The sequence below is a fragment of the Poecilia reticulata genome, linkage group LG12 (assembly GCF_000633615.1).
Source record: "Poecilia reticulata strain Guanapo linkage group LG12, Guppy_female_1.0+MT, whole genome shotgun sequence".
In the NCBI taxonomy this organism is placed as follows: Eukaryota; Metazoa; Chordata; class Actinopteri; order Cyprinodontiformes; family Poeciliidae; genus Poecilia; species Poecilia reticulata.
This window is the reverse complement of record NC_024342.1, coordinates 18078826-18098069: the sequence shown is the minus strand read 5'-3', so window position 1 is coordinate 18098069 and position 19244 is coordinate 18078826. Positions and strand designations below refer to the sequence as shown.

The following is a 19244-nucleotide window of genomic DNA, read 5'->3' as shown; positions in this document are numbered from 1 at the left end:
GAAAGCAAGAGGAAGAAACACCAAGATTATCGAATGCCATTGTAATTTAATTGATTTTGGAGTTTTCCACGTTAATACATGTCATCCTGCAGGAGCGCCTCCATGGCCTACATTCTGCCAGCTGGCAATGAACACGAGCATGCATGAGTATGCATCCTCCACTGACACACATACGCAGAGGCCAGATGAGACAGTAGTAGGGCAGTACTGTCAAAGCGAAAGATGAAAAGACAACACATTTAATAATACAATAAATCATTTCACTTTCACTGTTTTTAGCCATGTCCTGAAAGTGACAATCTAGCAATTTCCCCACATTCCCCTCATCAGCAGAAAATATCTGCACAGCTTTTCAAATGATCAGATCTAACAGCTAAAGGGACAACTTGCCTTTGTAACGTCCCCAAGTAAAAGTCAGTTTCTCCACATGCAAGCTTTGCAATTATTTCCTCCTGGCTGGGTCTTGTCCAATCTGATACTCCTGTCCTAGTTCCATCCACAGAAGCATACAACTCATTTTAAAGTTTCATGAGGCAGATTAGCCTTGTTCAGCCAAGCAGTGTAAATTGGGATGAGTTCGTGAGCATCTTATGATATCCATGACATTAACAATCCAAACTTGCGCTATGTTTCTTTTTTTTTTTTTTTTTAAAGGACAGGAAAGTATCTTAGAAAGAAGAGCCTTCGAGCTGTGAGGGGTGAAATAGGAGCACATGTCTGTGTCAAAGGGTCACACTGATGATAGGCAATCAATAACCGAGTCGATTGGGTATGCTAACCCCTTCAGGGGTATGTTGTGGAAAATAATTGTGACCAATTTAGCCTGCCAAGTAAAAATTAAATGAGGACTGACAGACAAGCAACATGCCCACAGCGCTGCTAAAATGTACTTATATAATACCAGCCACATGCAAAAAGACACAAAGTAAATGAAAAAGCAGAAGGAGAACAAAAAATGAATAAGATTCAAATTTTTATAGCGTGCTCTCAATAATAAATGTGCCAGTCCAAGTTGAAAATTCACAGCTGTGCAGCTGATCATACAACTTTCAAACCATGTGAAGTGAGTACTGTCAAGTAGAATAATATAAACGTGGTACTCACCTAGTCTAGGCTGCCCTTATGGCTGGCACAGAGAAGCATGACTCCAACACAAACACACAAACCAGCACAGCCATCAAACTACGAGTGGGAAGAAACACAGGCAGAAGACAAAAAAACAAAGAGGGAGCACTCAGAGATGTTGAGAAGAAACAAATAGTTGTCCAGTCCACTGTGTCGGTGTGTGGTGGACGTGTGTGAGTGAGTGTGAGTTGAGTGAGTGTGTGTCTGAGTGTAGGGGTAGATCTGCTTCAGCAGTGAATGGTATTGGAGAGCTCTGTCTCAATCTCGCTCTCTGGCAACTGTGACGCGTTAGGGCTTCATCCAGACCCCTCCCTCCTCTCCCGTGTTCTCCACTCTACTCTCTCCGTTTCCCCCTCGTTCGCTGTCCTAATCCCTTTTTCCTTCTCTCTCTTAATCCCTCGCTTCCCTGGTCGGCCCGCCTCCTGGTCTGAAGGCGGATAAAAACTTATTTCCAGTGGCCAAGCACACAACATAAGAGAGACCATTGGCTGTTTGTGGTGTACTTTCATGCATTGTTGAACATTGGGTTATTTCCATCTTAGATTTCATTATTGCGTGTACTATACATGTTAGTTTGTGTTTTCGGCTTGACCGGTTTCATCAGGTTAAAATTCAATACACACAGAAAAATGGCACATTGTACTTCAGCGAATCCGTTTTATTAATATAAACAGACATATGTTGCTGAAATGATGGATTAAAATTTAATGTAAAGGTCGCGGAGATGTCCAATAGCTCTAAACATTATTAAAATATAATTAAGGGGGAAAACTGAGTTGAGCACAACTGGAAGGAGGGATTAGACTGATTTTCTTCATTTCATTGTGCAGAAGTTATCATAGGAGAGAGAGAGAGATGGTACATTTCATCTCCACTTAATCTCACCCTTAAAATAAACCACAATATTCAGACTATTTTTGCATGTAAGCACAAGCAACTACAATCAGTTTCACTCATCTTAATATTCTTCACTGGTGCCAAACAATTAGAAACAACCTTGGATCTAAATTTAGTTTCTTGTGAATGATATAATGAAGAAATAGAATATTTAAAAGAGCTGAACTGGCTCCACAAAAAAAGCACAGCAAGTAAAATCTTGTGAGAAAAATATTGGCAACAAGATGACAACTACATGGCTTTCTATTAGGAAAACACTGCACAACATCGCAATATTTGGCAATGCTGATGTTCTGATAATAACGTGTGATAAATAATAAAAGCGTTAAACTCTGTTTTCGTAACAAATATATACCCCAGATAATGAACAGTATATTCAGCTACTAAAAAAAAATACAATAAAAAATTTCCATCCCAACAGGATCTTAACAAAAGAAAAATTTTCTGAAACACGATTGAAACACCTTAGTTGTGATTTTTTAGACCACTTTAAATTACCAATATCTCTGATTTTACTTTTTATAGGTATGTTTTTAAGTAAAATGAACATTGTTCTTTTATTCTATGAACTTCTGGCAACATGTCTACAAAGTTTCAAGCTAAAATTTTGCCCTTATTTGCAGAAAATGAGAAATGGTCAAAATAAATTCTCATTCGCATTATTTGAGGTCTTTCAGACCAGAGAAACGGAGAAAATAAGTTCATATTCATTTAGAAACAATAATACTGATGTATGGGGCTCAGTGCAGAGGTCTAGAGTTGTATATTGTGCTGCCCTAATAAACACTACTCTGTGACCAGTTTTCAAATATTACTAACTACTTTTATGTAGCTACATTTAGTGGTAAATAAACTCAGCAGTTATTTTTAAAATATGGTTTTACCCTCATTTGCTTTTGTTCTGCTGTTTATCCAACATCTGGTGCACTCTTGTCTATCGTATGTGCCCAGCAATGAGTGCAAGTTTCTTATTGGTTTGTGTGATATTCAAATGTTTAACCTATTCTACATAAATACAATGCACATTTATCATTACTTTAAAAAAAAACTGTATTTAGTGTTAAGATATTTAATTTTTGCTCTATTAACTTACCAGTGATGTGGTGATTGTGTTCAGCTGGCACTTTAAGATGCTTCCATCTCCCCAGTTCTTCCCCAAGCAGATAGTACCATCCTTGAGTTTCCTAGAGGGCAAACACACACATAACTGACTGCACACATGGATATTGTATCCATTATACACATAAATACCCGAAAGCTGTCAGGAGTTCAACATATCATAGCCAAAATGTGAAGTCGGACAGAAACCCCTAAACATTCGGAAGCAGAGTTTGTTTTTTTACTTTTGCTTTTTTCCAGCAGCTGATGCTCCTGCATCTGTACACTTCTAGTCTTTAAACCAGATGGCGTGTGAAATTATAGAGGAGAGAGAGAGTATTTTATGCCATCTATTGTGACTTAATGAGAGTATGCACGCTGACAGATTGGGCCTGATTTGTAATCCTGATGGACACAGACCGACAAACAATGGCATAACAAGTCGATTCAATTCTGTTATCATTTTACTGTCGTGCATTTGTTCCGTTTAATCCAACACACATTTGCCACACTAGCCGATTTCTCTTTTGTGCTCAATAAATGTGGCGCCACAGACTGTGACAATAATCTTCATTTTAAAAGCATCTTCTCAGAGTGGACAGATTTCTGCAGGCTGTAGGACAAGGGGGAGGATAGGCAGGGAACTTATTTAGAAGAAGGGGGAGGGGAGGAGAGGGCATAAGCCTTAAAAAACTGGGAGGGATTTATGCAATCATTCAATATTACCCTACACACACGATGAAAGATGGCAGGAAAAATGGACCAGAAGGACACAAAGGAGGGGGACAAAAAGAAAAAGCTAAAGATGACAGAAGCAAAAAACACAACATATGAGAAGGATGAAAACAAATCACAAGATGTGACAGTCAGGATAAGAAATTGCCAAAACATCAGCCCATTTTTATAAGCCCAAAATGATTCTGAAAATCAAACAGGTAGGTGGAGGAGACAGGAGGACCGGCTGGAAAGAAAGGATGAATGAAACAGCAGCAGAGAGTAATGAATGTAGTGGAGAGAATGAGAAGACAATACTCCCTATGATTCAAAGGTGAAACTAACGGATTTGCATCCTAAGTTGATAAAATATTCATTGAGATAAATGCTAAGAGGAGCCAGCGGTAAGCATTTGTAAGATTTTTAAATCTTATCTGTAAATCTGAATGCTAAAAGAACTGTGTGCAGTAATGGCAAATAACTGACAAAAATGTTCATTGATAATATCCAATAAATGTTATTGCTTTGAAATGACTATATATGTATTTTTTAAATATTGGCACAACTTAATCAGGGCTTTGCAAAGCATGGGAAAGAAAAATAATGGCAAAGAGAACCGGCTGGAAATTCAAAATAACCTTTTTCCAATCAGTGAACACAATAACCTTAGTACTACTAGATTACAGAACCTACAACACTCTTATATGAGGAAGCCGTTATCATGGGATGAAGGCTTAAAGCTGCTTTATCAGTGAAGTATTTAAAAATAAAGAGGAAGTACAAAAGTAATAAGACGTCTAAAGGAAAAATATAGTTTTTACAGACACCTTCTAGGTGCTGCAAAAGAAAACAATTATGGTGTTGCTTACCGTACTTTGCTTCTCCACTATTTTGTAATCTTAGTCATTTTAATATTACTTTGTGAGGCATTAAACAGAGCTGTCTGCCAAAGGATATGCTCTTGTGAACATTTTCTTATATTGGAAAATGGCAAATTAATCCGATGCCATTTCATACGAGGAAGAGAGATGGCGAAACAGCAAAGATTGCTCTGTTTTATTCTTTGGAAAAAAGGGCAGACTTTCAAAAAAAAAAAAAAACATTGTTAAGAAGGTAAGAATAATTTTCTCTGGGAAATGCACAGAGAGGCGGATGTTTGACATTAATAATGCTAACCATGCTAACTGTGCTAACCACAAATGTAAATACACCTTACAAATTGCCATGCAGTAATCAGTCTTTTTATGTTTTAAAAGAAAAATAATATTGTGCATCACAATGCATCTTCTCTCACTTCCTCAGTGTGGCATTGTCTCTGCTTCCAGTATTAACAACTGATGGACAATCGTGACAGGAGGGTTACAAAGACATATTACAAATGTTTAAATTAGCATGAAAAGGTCAAATAAATCACCAAATCAAGTCTGGCAAAAATCTAGGTTTAGTCAGTGGAACTGCTGCAACATTTCCTTATTATGAGCAGCTTTGGGGCATTTAGTTTGCACACTGGCTGGAGTCAGTCTTGGTTGTTATCAGGCGAGAGGTCGAGTGCATCCTGAAGAGGTTTTCAGGTCATCTCAGAGTCAGCACAAAGAAAAATGAAACAAAATCACCCGCCCTTATTTAAAGTAAAGTTTGGCACTACATAAGTAAAATGAATTGCATTTAATTGAATTCTTGCAATAATTCTTGCGTGATCTGCCTTTCCATGTTTGGTCAGAAGTTAGTGAAATAAATATTTTAAGTGTTTTATGCCAATATAACATTTCTTTTCAATTTTAACTTATTTTAGTTTGTTTACCATTTGTTAGTAGAGCTCTGTTGAACTTAAATGAATCGCCAAAACACTTGATGTTTTTGGTGAAGACCAGTCCTCCTTCTAGCAAAGACAAATAGTTGATTTAACTTCTGAAAAAAAACGAATTAAAATGTAGCAAGGATTGTTTTCTGAATATTTTCTGAAACAAATGGAAATAAGCTGTGGAAATGTGCCTTTTTGATTTCATAGTGTCATTCTGTGGATATGCAAATCAAAATTTTCTTTAGCTAATGTATCTTTGGTGTCCAAAGAAAAATAGGTACTAGTTATGAACAAATCATGTAATTATATACAATAAACCCTGGAACATTAAAATAACGTGTGTGTATAAAGTGTGTGAACTTTGACCTTAAAGCAGGAAAGCTCAGTGAGTCAAACTGTGTTCCCATTCCAGTATCTAGAGGCAACAGTGCAGTGCTGTGACACTGTTAACCCAAAAGTGTTTCCTCCAAACTATTGAGGTCACTGGAATTCATTCGCACTGAATTAAACTCTTAAATTCATGGTCTGATGGATGAGACACACAACAGATGGAGACACTTGCACAGAGCTGAAAAACGGCACAAAATGGCTCTAGAGCCTAAATCTCTGTTCAAACTTACCTTGTCTGCATCCATAAGGGAGCGCAGGCCAAAACTCATGCAACCAAGCAGAACACTCGCTCTGTTGATGTTGAGAGACATCAGAGAGAATAAATCAGCAGAATGAAAATCAATTAATACCCTTGAGCTGAGGGGGCTCAACAAACTCAGGTCAGATGCTTCAAATACATTTTCAATCCAACACGGGCTTGAAATGAAGCAAAATCAAACCCATCAGATTTATATTTTTAATAATTTAAGTGCTCTTTTTTTATATCTGCTATCTAAATCTTTTGCATTAAACTCATAAAAGTTTTTGTGATGTTGTCAGAGTAATAAATGCCTGGTGAAAAACTAAAATTTAAAGTAGAGGACAAAAGGAATTTGAAAACATTTAATTACAACCGTTCATGCTGTCGTGACATCCCACATTATGAAACTCCTGTTGGTCCATCTGAGCAAGCAAACAAGCCCGTATCTGGACCCCCGGCAGTTTGCTTATCACCATTGATCTGAAGCTGAAGACGCTGTCATACAGCTGCTGCCTTCTGGACAAACCAGGCAGCATTGAGAGAATCACGTTCTTTGATTTCTCCAGAACATTTAACATAATTCAGTCCAATTTGTTTTGTCAAAAACTCCAGAAGACACAGATGGAGGCCTCAAGTATCATGTGGATTATTGATTACCTGACCAACAGACCACAGAGTTTGGGATTGAAGGGTCATGTGTTTAACCAGATGGTGAGTAGCACAGGAGCACCACAGGGGACATCACTCTCACCACTCCTTTTCTCTCTGTGCATCGCAAACTTCCAACACAAGTCTGATTCCCGTCATCCACTGACATACTCTGCAGTCGTCGGGTGTGTGATGGTAAAGAAACTGAGTACAGAGATCTGGTTTACCGCTTTGTGGGAAGGTGTGTAAGCAATTATCTCATCTTCAATGGGAACAAAACAAAGTAGATGATTGTCGATTTCAGAAAAATCAAGGTTAGATCAAATCCTATTTCAAAGTCAGTGCATTACTGACTGCTACAGAAGATTCTTCCTTCCCACAGCCATCGTCACCTATAACTTTTAGAAAAACCTTAAATTAATATGAACAACAACGTTTAATCTTCGTTTTGAATCAATACGGTGTTTTTGAATGTAATTGAATCAGAAGCTAGTGTGGAGCAAATTTGCTATATTTAGTTTGGGTGGTCTGTGCAGCTGTGTAGGTATAGGGGGAAAAATACGAGAGAAATAGTTCTCGACAAGCTCCCAGCTGGAAACGTGTAGTGCAGCTGCTGACGCTGTTATGATGGCAAACTAGTTGTCGTGATAAATGAACACCTGAACTACATTTGCAGAGAGTAAAATGATTTAGTAGCTGCCAAAAGTATAATGTTGGGAAATGAACAATGGTGAGACCATATTATTTTCACTGAAAGCCCTTTGCCTAATTTATAGGGAATTAATGTTTGGTCTGCCTAACAAACATTCTTTCAGTGTATTTAGGTTATCGCTTCTTTTACTTGGAGATACCTCGGTTTAAGAGCTGAACTGACCGGCAACATAAGAACTGTAGGGTCATCAATAAATGTATACTATCATAACACAAACCAGCTCACTCATACAGAATGACACTTTGAAATAATATAACCTGGAGAGTGCATACTTACCACTGCCTTTCACGATCCGAAGCAACGCGTTATGGGATAGCTTTTTTATTGCCTGAAAGGTTTCTTTCAAAATGGATTAATTTTTGAGACCTGACCTCTTCCCATAAATTGCATTAAGTCGTGTGACATAGAAGTAGGGCTATTTATCCATTAACATATTTGTTTACTACACTAAACAGGATTCATTTCACCCAGTTATGATCAATACTTGTATGTATGGAGGTTACTTTAACACTACACCAGCATGTTTTCTGGATACTTTGTGAAATATGAGGACAGTTGTATTGACAAATTCTCATGAAAACATCTATAATATAAAAGCACTGGGATTAATGCATTATTTAATTCTAACTCATTTAACCAAACACTAGAAAACAAAAATTAAATACTATATACTTATAATTATATTTTAATTGAATTATTAGTCTGACATTATTTGTGTGAAGGTTCAATTCACCTTTAGAAACATGTAGTTTTGACCCTCCCTGAATCAGAATTACCTTTGCCAGCAACTACAACTGGACACATTTCTTACCAATATGTATATTTCTAGTAGGGTGGGGGGGAGGGGTTAACCTTTTCTTAGTTGTAAATAGGTCTGCACTTTGTAACACATGAATAAGATATTATCTATTCCATTCTATTCAAACTCTGTATGGCTGCATGCTTAGGTTTGTTCTGTAGTAAAGTAACCCTCAACCGCAGTCATAAATATTTTGCAGCCTCCAACAGGTTTCCTGCACAATAAAGGAACCTACCAAGTTCTTTTATTGAGCTGAGGACAAGCATCCAACCAGCATGACGTTTCATAGTGGGGTAATTTACAGTTTGTTTTTTTATTAACATTTTGCATGTAGGCCAAAAAGTTACATTTGGGTGTTACAAGCAAGCTTTGAAAGCTTGATTTTATATAGCTTTGTTTTTACAATGCATTTAATTTTGCCCCTCTTTCATAAAGGCCAGATTTGAGGGGTACATAACCAAGTTGTCTTGTTAATCTGTGCAGCTCCTCCAGAATTATAGGTCTGTTTGCTGATTAGCGATCCCCTTACCTGGGTCAGGCAGTTTAATTTGATTGTCATATCTTGGCAAGTTGTGAAATATTTTTCTACTTTCAAAAGAAGCACTGAACAGTGGAAGTGTTCCTTTGCTGGGATATTGTTTTATAATCTAATCCTGCTTTAAACGTCTTTGTTTTGTTGTCTTTTTGATACCGTTTCTACTGAGATTATATGGCATAGAAGGTGCATCAGATTGTTTGAGAGCTATGAAGAGGGCTAAAACACACAGAAATGTTTCTTCTACTTTGTAATTGCACATTTATTTGTTTTAGTTTAATACATGAAATCCCAACATGGTGATAAAATGTGAAAAATATCATGCGTGTCATATGGTTTTATGAACCATTCCTAAATTCAATAGGATGTTGTTATTTTATGTGAATTATACTGCTGGCCAAGGAATTTGTTGGGAACCATTTCTTTAAACTGTAGTTTTATTGTATGTGCTGACAAATTTGCAATCTTTTGGAAATAAAGTACCTTTTCATCTCCAAGTTGTCTCGTCTCTTTATGGTTTGGAGTTTGAGAAGCTGTAGAGACCATGTCAACATTACCTTTAGTCAATACCTATTTATGATTATAAGAGTGCATGTGTATGCATATTTATTTCTCAAGTTGTCCTATGTCAACAAGAATGATGTTTGTCTTTGGAAAAACCATGACCAAAATAAAATCTTCATATAAATTATTCTCATGGATTTCAGAGACTCGGATTGAAACAACAAATGATTTCCAGGATCTGTTCAATGTTATGTTGTTAATAAATCATGGAAAGGAAATAAGTTAGTTGAATTTGACTGGTGCAGCATTTTGGCAAACGCTCAGGACTATTTCAGGGGATTTGCTGAGGAGGCATCGCTTCCCACAACTTCTGACTTCAGCAGCACAAAGACAGATCATGTTGAACAAGCATATTTCAGCTAGATCTTGTTATTGTTTCCTAGATGAGCACGGGTGCTGCAGGGTCGAAGGTCAGTCTTGCAGAAATCAGTTATGATTCTTGGTAAATCTAGGTTTGCTAACTAACTTTATGATTGAAGACAATTAAATTCTAAATGTATACAGTTATTCTCTTTTTACCACAAGGTCCAAAGATTTCTCACAACATGGACCAAGCTTTGAAAACTACATATAAATGAAGTCCTTGCACATATATCAGTGGACTAAACAATTTGATTTTCATTGTCAGACTCAGCTGTGAATAGTGTCAGTCACATGACTGCTCCGTAGCTGAAAAAGGTTAATTGTACAAGACACATATGACCTGAAGAATCCAAAGAAGGAAAATGTTTGTCTTAGTGTAAGAATACGATAAGTGCTAGCTTAATCTATAAAACAATTTCTGCAATAACGGCAGTTCACATTGGCTGTGCAGAGACGTAAAAGTTTAACCTGATTCTATAGGGTATTCAAATCCCCACGACTTCGTAAATCAAGTTCTTGGAGAACATGATCTTGGAATTTCATCAACTTGATAAAATGACTGAACTAAACTAATCACACTTAATCTGTGTCCCAGAAACTCTCCCAATCCTAATCTTTAAAATCATTCCACGATCTTAAAGTAACTGCAATAAGATTTGTGTCTCTTCACTTTATTTACAAGCTGCACGTAACATTTTATGTATGTTTCCTTGACAACATGAGACATGCTCCGAATGGTTTTGTTCAGTGCTTTCAGAACACATTAAGGCATTGTGCCTGCATCCTTAATACAACATACCCAGGAAAATGTCTGACTCACTGAACCAAAAACCCAATAAACCTTTTCCTACGTCAGTCTCTTAAGTGAGGAAAGCAAAAGTAAGACAATTACTAGTCAAAGACGAACACTGTGAGAAACATCCTGCATGCAATTTAAACATTAAAACTATATATTTTAGTGCTCTGGTAAAAAGATTTACAGCAGTAAATTTCCAAAAGTATATCTAGGTTATTTTCACTTTTGTTATCACTTGCTTAAATTGTGTTATTCACAAGATGTTCAACTTTTTCCTGCAGGTACCTTGATGTAGAGTCAGCGTTCCAAACTGTAAAGAGAAGTCTCTTCTGAAGGTCCTCCTCACTGACCTTACTGCAAACATAGAATAACACATGCAAAATGCAAGAATTTGCTTAGAGAGTTTGAAGCAAAAGACAGCTATATTTAAGAATTGTGAATTATCAGACTTTGAGCAGAAATGGACAAAATGTCCTTGTTGGTTTCAGCTTCTGGTGGCAGCTAAAGAACATTGCTTAAAATTAGGTGAAACACTATCTGAGAATTTGAATCAAAATAGAAGTTTATTGAACTTTTCCATTGGTTCAAATTATGTTGTCATTAAAATAATGAGCTGTTCACATAATTTTTCAAATGCATTTGTCAAGAACAATGAAATTATAAAAGCCTTAAACTAGAAATAAAATAAATATATAATTTAATGCAAAACTCTTCCCATTAATGACATTTATCATGTTTTTACATAAGAGACAGAAATTAGAGTGGCTAAAATGTAATACCATGTGTGTTGGTGAAAACAACTAATATTTTCACGGCACAGCACCGAAAATATAATTTAATGATGTTATGTTTGGAAAAGAAATTGACAAACTAATTGAATGCTTACAAGTAAAAAGTCTGCAAAAAGATGGGATTCCTACATTGAGGAACCATCGGAGTCTTCTGCCTTCCCTTTGGATCACTGTCAGGAAACTTGCCAACCTGCAAAACAAAAGTACAAACATTTACCATACAGGTTATGTAAAACTCGATTTCTGTATCATCATAAAAAGCTAAATATACCTTAACATAGGAGTTACAGGACTCTTGGAAGTCACTCAGCATGTCTCTTGCCTCCAAAACTGTAGGAAAAGCACAATGTTATAAAGATTTATAAATCAATCAATCAAGTTTATTTGTATAGCATGTTTCAGAAACAAGGCAGTTAAAAATGCTTTACATTATAAAAACACAAAAACACAAAGTTATAAAAAAAACACCATACAGTCGTCAATTTGGTTTTGGTGAGAATGCGAGCAGCAGCGATCTGAATCTGCTGCAGCTGTCTGATCTTTTAGGCAGACCTATGAAGACACTGCCGCAGCAAGCTATACAGCTAAAGATATCGTATTTATAGAGCGCACCTCACTATAAGCCGCACCCATAAATTTTTTATATTTTTTTTTAAACTGGAAACATACATTTATGAGCCACACCAGGCTACAAGCCGCTGGTATCGCCGCCGCTCTCTGTTTTCCACAATTAGCCCTCCACTACGTCCCTAATAAATCTGCTATGAAGGACGCAGCCCTGCGTCTTCAACGTCGAACCATGGATTCGTTCACGCCGAGCTTATGTGCAGCGGCTATCGATCTGTACTGCCAGATCAATAGCCTTCAACTTAAAAGCTGCATCATATRAACTTCTTCGTGTTGTTTCCATGATGAGGGGGTATGAGTTTGAAAACATTTCTCCGTCAAAACTGCTGCTAGCATGTGCTTGTTCTCAATGAAAATTTGCATTTTCTTCTTTGAGTTCCAATTTTGACTTCCAATGATTCACTTCCTGATAAAGAGCCCCCTGGTGGTTGAAGAAAAATCTACAGAAAAGCCGCATGGTTCAAAGCATAGGAAAAGTAGCGGCTTATAGTCCGAAAAATACAGTAAATGCAAGAATGAGTTTCTCTAGGTCTTGCTGAGACATATACTTACTTTATCCAAGTACAGGATACTTGCATAAAGAAGAAAAGAGGTGTGTTTTGTGCGACTCAAGCTCCTCCTTGTTTTTGCAGCTTTTGTACATAAAAACCTGTACAATAAAAGTTAGGATTCTTATAAAATGTTAGATTTTATGTTAGCAAATGATCTGGCATTTTGGCAATTTTTGAAAAACAGAGACAAATACCATCTTTTTTTTTTTCATTATTTGTGCATAAAAATTTTTGTATTAATAGTTACAAGTTTTACCTATATTTTTGTAGCATGTATTTATGTTATATTTTCGCTATTTTAAAGAGCTGATATGCAATACAGTTTCTCTGTTTTACTAAAATGATTAGCACTGAGAAATGAAATGGAAGCAGAAAAATCAGAGGAGGGGAAAAAGAAAAAGGATGCTGAGTGGCTAGATAGAGAATCTCACACAAAAAGACAAGGGTGTCCGGGTTGGTTGCTGGGAAACCAAAATAAACAGTCTTGTTGAATCAATGTACCACCAACCAAGCTTTTTATCATTAATGGCCTCCTGTTGTGCTTTGAACAGTTATCTGAAGTAGGTTATTTAATATTTACATTCAGCGAATTATGTTTGCAGACTGTAGTCTATTTTCTATAATACTAAAAACGTTCACAAAACAAAGTATGAAGAGGGAGTATGTAGTACACTGCTTTCAATGTGATGCACAAAAGCAGGATCTCTCCATATGGGCAGCCTTTAAGATGACTCACCGCTGACAACGAGTATTTCACGCTCTTTGAAGACTGACAGTTTGAGCTGACCTATAAAAACAAAAGAAAAGGGTTTAGGACAGCCTGACAGATGTTATACATCACATTTCCTTCTAAACCAGACTAAGTCTAATTTCAGCTTTATTAAAACATATTTAAATTTGTAAATTACAAATAGGCAGAAGTAAAATAGCGCATCTGTTTTACACTGCGTTCTTATAAAGCAGTGAACAGCTTTAGCTGAAGATCATTGAGGCATTGTCTTAAATTTATTCTCTTATTTATTCTCTTATGGGAGGTGTCCACAAGACTTAAAAGGTAAACCTTTATCATATCTTATGTCTCAGTAATTGGCATTTATTTCTCTTCTCACATTGGGAGAATGCGCTCAAATTTTCCACCAATGACTGTACTTATAGTGACATCTATTCACTGCAATGCAACTTAACATTTTATCCATGCAACACATTTCATTTTATCCATGTCCACAAACAGGAGTAGAGCTTACATACTACTTTGTGTGTTACCTACTTAAACAAAATGCTCACATTTGACCATTTTTATGAATTGCAGCCATTTTGAATGTCAAACTGCAACTTTCCAAATAATATAAGTTTACACTTACTACATAAGGAGGAGTAATATTGTGCTGACCACAATTTCCTGTTTTGGTGCTATATAAATGCCAGGTGATGGATGAACAAAGTGATCTTTTGAGGCTCCTTTTAAAAAGATAGATTGCTTGATGTGGCCTAAAACATGTTCAATGAGCAATGCAACATTAGTCTAAACTCTTTAAAAACAACTTCAGAAAAACCAATGGGATAAACTGAGCCACTGTGATTATTCAAAGCAATACTGTTACTACATTTATACCCACCATTTTATTGTATCGAGTCTTTTATGCAGCATTCATCATTCAGTGATGGTGGATAGAGATTTACTACTACAGTTTTGGAAAGACTATTTCCTTTTGAAATGGTGCTTTGGAGCACTAGACTTAAAATGCCTGGAGTTATTGGTGTAGCAATTTATTTTGATAAGGCCAGAGAGAAATGGAGATCAGTAATTCTTTGACCATTTTGTTGCAGCTAATGCAATCACCTCCTTGCTGAGCAATCTTCTGTTCTATATCTTGTGTAATTCAGTTGAATCCTCAGTTCTGAGAACACAATTGAACATTAGACCGTGATAAGGGTTAAAATGTTAATCGTAATCCTTGGAAACATAGAAGGAATACTGCATGCATTCCAGTCTGTGCCTCTTTCTTCACCTCTAGCTCACTTTTTTAAGTCTGCTCGTCTTTTCTGTATCCCTCCCGGTCCTGCTGACAACTGTAGGAGACTTATTAACCATGTTGACATGGCCACAGCTAACACTGGCTTTGTGCTGCTCTAAATGAATCCTGTTCATTATCAGAGCACAGTCTACGGCTAAAATAAAGGAGACCTGCTGTGTGATATTGCTGCTGGCACTTCAGAGCTTGGGTACGAGGGATGTTTGTCGTTCCCACACTGAACTTGGCATGGATTTGAAAGTAGTGAAGGAACTTTGTGAGAAGAGAAAACATCGTTGGAAAGATTTTCCTGACATGCCTCGCACAAAAGATGTCATGAAGCAGTCTCAAATGTAGCTGACCTAACTTGTTTGTCATATAGTCAACAGAAAATGGCCAAAGGAGGCTGGCAAAAGACTAGCAGGAGGCAAGATGTTTAAAGTCCTTCAAGTGATAAATATTGACTGAAATTTTGAATATCACAGAGCAAAGCCCTTGAAAATTAATTACTTTGGGCAACAAAAATATCTGGATTTTTTTGTTGTTGTTGCTGTTGTTGCTTTAGTATTTATTTAACAACTGTGTCAAGAAGATCAGCAACAACACTGAATGTCAGTACTTTTACAATTCATTCCCCTTTAAATTCTTTGAAATATTTTTTCCCCTCACATGTGAATTCAAAGGTAAGAAATAGAGACAACAGCTATTACCAATATAGGATCATGGGATATCATGGAACAGAAAACAACAATATCCATAGATTAACCTCAGTCTGAGCACATACAACTGCAGATGAATCCTACTACTATCTTAGAAATATGAGCCATTTGAGGAGTCAACTAGAATATGTCCCATCAGAACCAGACATTGGAAGAAAAACAAGCTTTTGTTTTAGGATGAAGATGAGCTGTAAGAGCAGGTCCTGATGTTTTGGAAGGATGAGATACACCATCTAAGGGATATCAGATAAGACGGAGACATCAGTCATGATGTGCATGAAGACAGGCTTTTCTGACCCCTGCAGGTTCCTTGTGGTTAGGTTGGGCATTTATCTTTTATATGCAACACTGATTACTCATATGAGAAACCTGATAATCTGGTAAGGCCTTCAATAAAAAAAAAATAAAAAATAAATCTTGAGTGCCAACTAGCGCATCTTTGTTTCCTTCATAGATATACTAATGCCTACTTCGACTAATTACTGATTTCACAATTCATATTAGAAACACGTAAGTTTAAGTCGAGTACATTTATATTTCAGAACTCTTACACATTGGTGTGTCTCAATTTTTGTTTTTGCCTTTGACGGCAGTCAAACTTATCTTATGAAAGAAGCTTTTAATGGAGGTCTAGGAGGCACAGGTTGAAGCACAAAATGTACAAAATAAATCTAGCCACAAACAATGTAAAACAATTGAACAAAACCCAGCTCAGCATAAAAGTGATTGATTTTCACATGTTCAGGGTTTCACACATGACTTGACAAAAAGAATGAGAGCAACTTCAGGGTCTCTCTAAGGCCGTGTCAGTAAACACAAATCCCTCCTTGTTATTGAAAATAAAAATCTGTATCTAAAAAATAAATAAAAAAAAGTACAATACCTAGGTTCCCTATGTGGCCACAAAACAGCAGAAAACAAGAAAATAGAGAATTCTTGCCAAAGTTCCCATTTAAAACAGGAAATGAAACAGTTCTGCAAAACATTATCTATCACAGAGTTTCTCTCAGTACACAGGTTTAAGCTTCACAGTCAACCACATTACAGATGCCCAAAGGGAAGGAGAATGGTACTCAGCGACTTTATGTCAGATTTTATGTGGTCCTACAACAAGGAAGATGTAACTTCAGCTGTGCATCAAGGTGTGAAAGCAGGCAAGGACTAAACTAAAAGACAAAAGGAAAAAAACATATTCCCATAAGAGACCCTTCTAGAGGTCACTGAATGTAAAACATGAATTAGGATTTCAGCAAACTAATGCTGCATTCTAGTTGTACTCAGAACTTGAAAATACCAACTTTCCAGTCAGAAAAATAAACTGGAACGCCCTCCTAAATCAAATTTCCCACTAGGAAAGACCAACTCCAACTACCCACAGTTAGGACTTGTAAACTTGGATTTTACGTTTCAATATGGCTGCTCCTCACATCAACAGTAGTAAGATGTGGTGGAAACATATCATTTTACAAGACACATGTAAAAGAGCATGTAAAATTAATGCCTGCAACTCTAAACTGAACAAATTAAAATTGCTTATGGAAAGTAAAGCTTAAAATGATGTTTGTAAGAACTATTGCAGACCTCATTTATGGGCGACGCCATGTTCAAATTCTGACTTCTTAACTAGGACGCTGCCAAATCCTGCTCCGAGTTCCCACTTCCCACATAACTTGAACCCAGCATAACATACATATACTAAAATGCTAATGCCAAATACCTTTCACTGTACTGTTTTGTTGTTGTTTTTTACTGTACGACAACATTCCAGTTTGGGAAAGGAAGAGTCCGAGGGCAGAGCTGGCCTTCCTGACGAGCTTATCTAGCTGCTTCCTCTCAGCTCTAGATAAACTGCTGTAATCACAAATTCTAAAAAGAGCGTCCCCCGCACTTCAAATGACCTCAGCCTCCATAGCAGGAAGAATCTGCTCTGACCCTTCCTGTAAAGGGCTCCAATACCACCAATGTAGTCCAACTTGTGGTTAATCCATGATCTCAGTGCAAGTGCGCTGGATGTTCACCAGTGCCAATGTGGTGACTTGGTTTTCTCTGCACCGATTAGGAAATGGTTCTGCTGGCACCAGTCCATCTCTACAATGTTCATCTATACAGGATGGATATTATAGCGCTTCAGTAACCAGATGCATCTCTGGGTGTTTTTTTTTTTTTTGCTTAACTTAATAAGAAGAATACAATAAAAGACAGATTTTGAATAAATTAAACATAATTTAACTATAACTATAATCACCAATCAAATGGTTAGGAATGGGAGAAATCTTATGGTGGGAATTATGCTGCATATGTGTGTCTCTCTTACACATTGCCCTAATTCTGTCTTCTGTCTTTCATACTGATTTGTTACATTTACATTTGAAAAAAAATCTATACCTCAAAAGGATCCGGAAAAGCCAGTCCAGGGGACACCGACAGTCATTATGTGACAGTTTACCCAGCCATTATCACAGAGGACCCAGAAAGAAAAAAAAAAAGAGTTAATCCTTGTTCTGAACCCTTTTCTGCAAGAACAGGAGGTTGTTTGAAAAGTTTGGAAACTGCTGTGTGTAGGATTTAAAAGTTCTCATCTGGGGCGAGTGCCAATTCATCCCATTTGATCCAGGGTGGAACAAAGAGGAGATTTGATGAGAGGCACACAAGGTGTCCTCGCTTCTCTTCATTGAATTTCTTTTAACAAGCTTTTCAGATAACGTCCAAAAAACTCATCCTCTTCCATGCAGGCGTCCAAAACCACTGAAACCCAGTTTGTATAGGTTTATTTAATCAGAGCAGTGGATCAAATTTATTCTCTCCGTTTAATCCACGAAGGCAGACACTTGTATGTCAGATGCCAGAATGTTTAACAGAAACAGTAGAGGATAATTTGAGTCCCTTACAGCAGCTGTATCTAGGAAGCTGCACATCTGCCTATGATAGATGAACTTGGCATGTTTAACAATACCATGGGTTTTATCAATACCTATGCACTTTAATCATGGCAGAACCGGCCAACCTGAGCTTCTGCACTTTTGTTCAATGCTCTATGGTCTTCTTTTTAGACCAAAGCAGATTTTAGAAATTAAGTCCCAGAGTCTGAAGGACGTGTTGCTGGAGGTCCAGTGTGTCATTCTTCACAGTCAGTGATGACTTAGGGAGCCTGTAATCTGTTGTTCTTGGTTCGTTCTAGTCATCAGAGCCATCTGCCAGAAAAGTTTAGAGCACATTGCGTTTTACTTTTGCGGACAAGCTTTATGGTGATGTTGATTTCATTTCCCAGCAGGACTTGGTGCACAATGTCAAAAGTGCCAATGCCTGTTTTTATGCCTATTTGACAAGCAAACTCGCCTGATCTGGATCCAATAGAAAGACTATGTGGTAACAAAAAAGGAAGTAAAAAATGAAGTCGCAACAATACAGACAAATTAAACCCTGCTACTAAAGCAACTTGGGATGGATACAATTTTAAATAACATTCTAAAAGATTGAGATGCCCCTGTATAGAGAAGGAAAATTTGGCAGATGGTGCAAGCACTGTGCAGCAAAAAAAAAAAAAAAAGAATAATTATGCAATAACTACTATAATCTTTTCTGTGCTCCTGTCTGAACAGCTGCTGGGTTGGTTTGTTTGTCAGATAAACAAATACTTTAACATACTTTTGACTAGAGATTCACTCTAGATCAGAGAAAATACACAACAGAGAATACACAAATCCCCAGAGGAGGAGAGAACATTAGGTCTTCACTTGGTTTAAGGCTCTAAATTTCTTCTTGGCAGCAAAAGGAAATGCTCTTAGGGTCGACAGGCACACTGTACCAAACAAAAGCTTTCCGAATGCTCATAGAAAAACTTGACCCAGTTTTTAAAGGCCA

General features: G+C 37.0%; 1 protein-coding gene across 2 annotated transcripts in view; it reads right to left on the bottom strand.

Moving 5' to 3' along the window:
* rgs3a (regulator of G protein signaling 3a) overlaps window positions 1-19244 on the bottom strand; it is a 142640-nt gene that overhangs the window by 117992 nt on the left and 5404 nt on the right. Inside the window, exons 3-8 of one of the 2 annotated variants that reach the window (XM_008424364.2) lie at window positions 13389-13439; window positions 11746-11804; window positions 11570-11664; window positions 10969-11037; window positions 6256-6316; window positions 3116-3206 (exon numbers count right to left, since the gene is read on the bottom strand). In XM_008424364.2, the coding sequence (XP_008422586.1) occupies window positions 3116-3206; window positions 6256-6316; window positions 10969-11037; window positions 11570-11664; window positions 11746-11804; window positions 13389-13439 (426 nt within the window). Of the gene's footprint in view, window positions 1-1104; window positions 1403-3115; window positions 3207-6255; window positions 6317-10968; window positions 11038-11569; window positions 11665-11745; window positions 11805-13388; window positions 13440-19244 lie in introns of those variants that run through there. The other variant, XM_008424367.2, reaches the window with a different exon arrangement.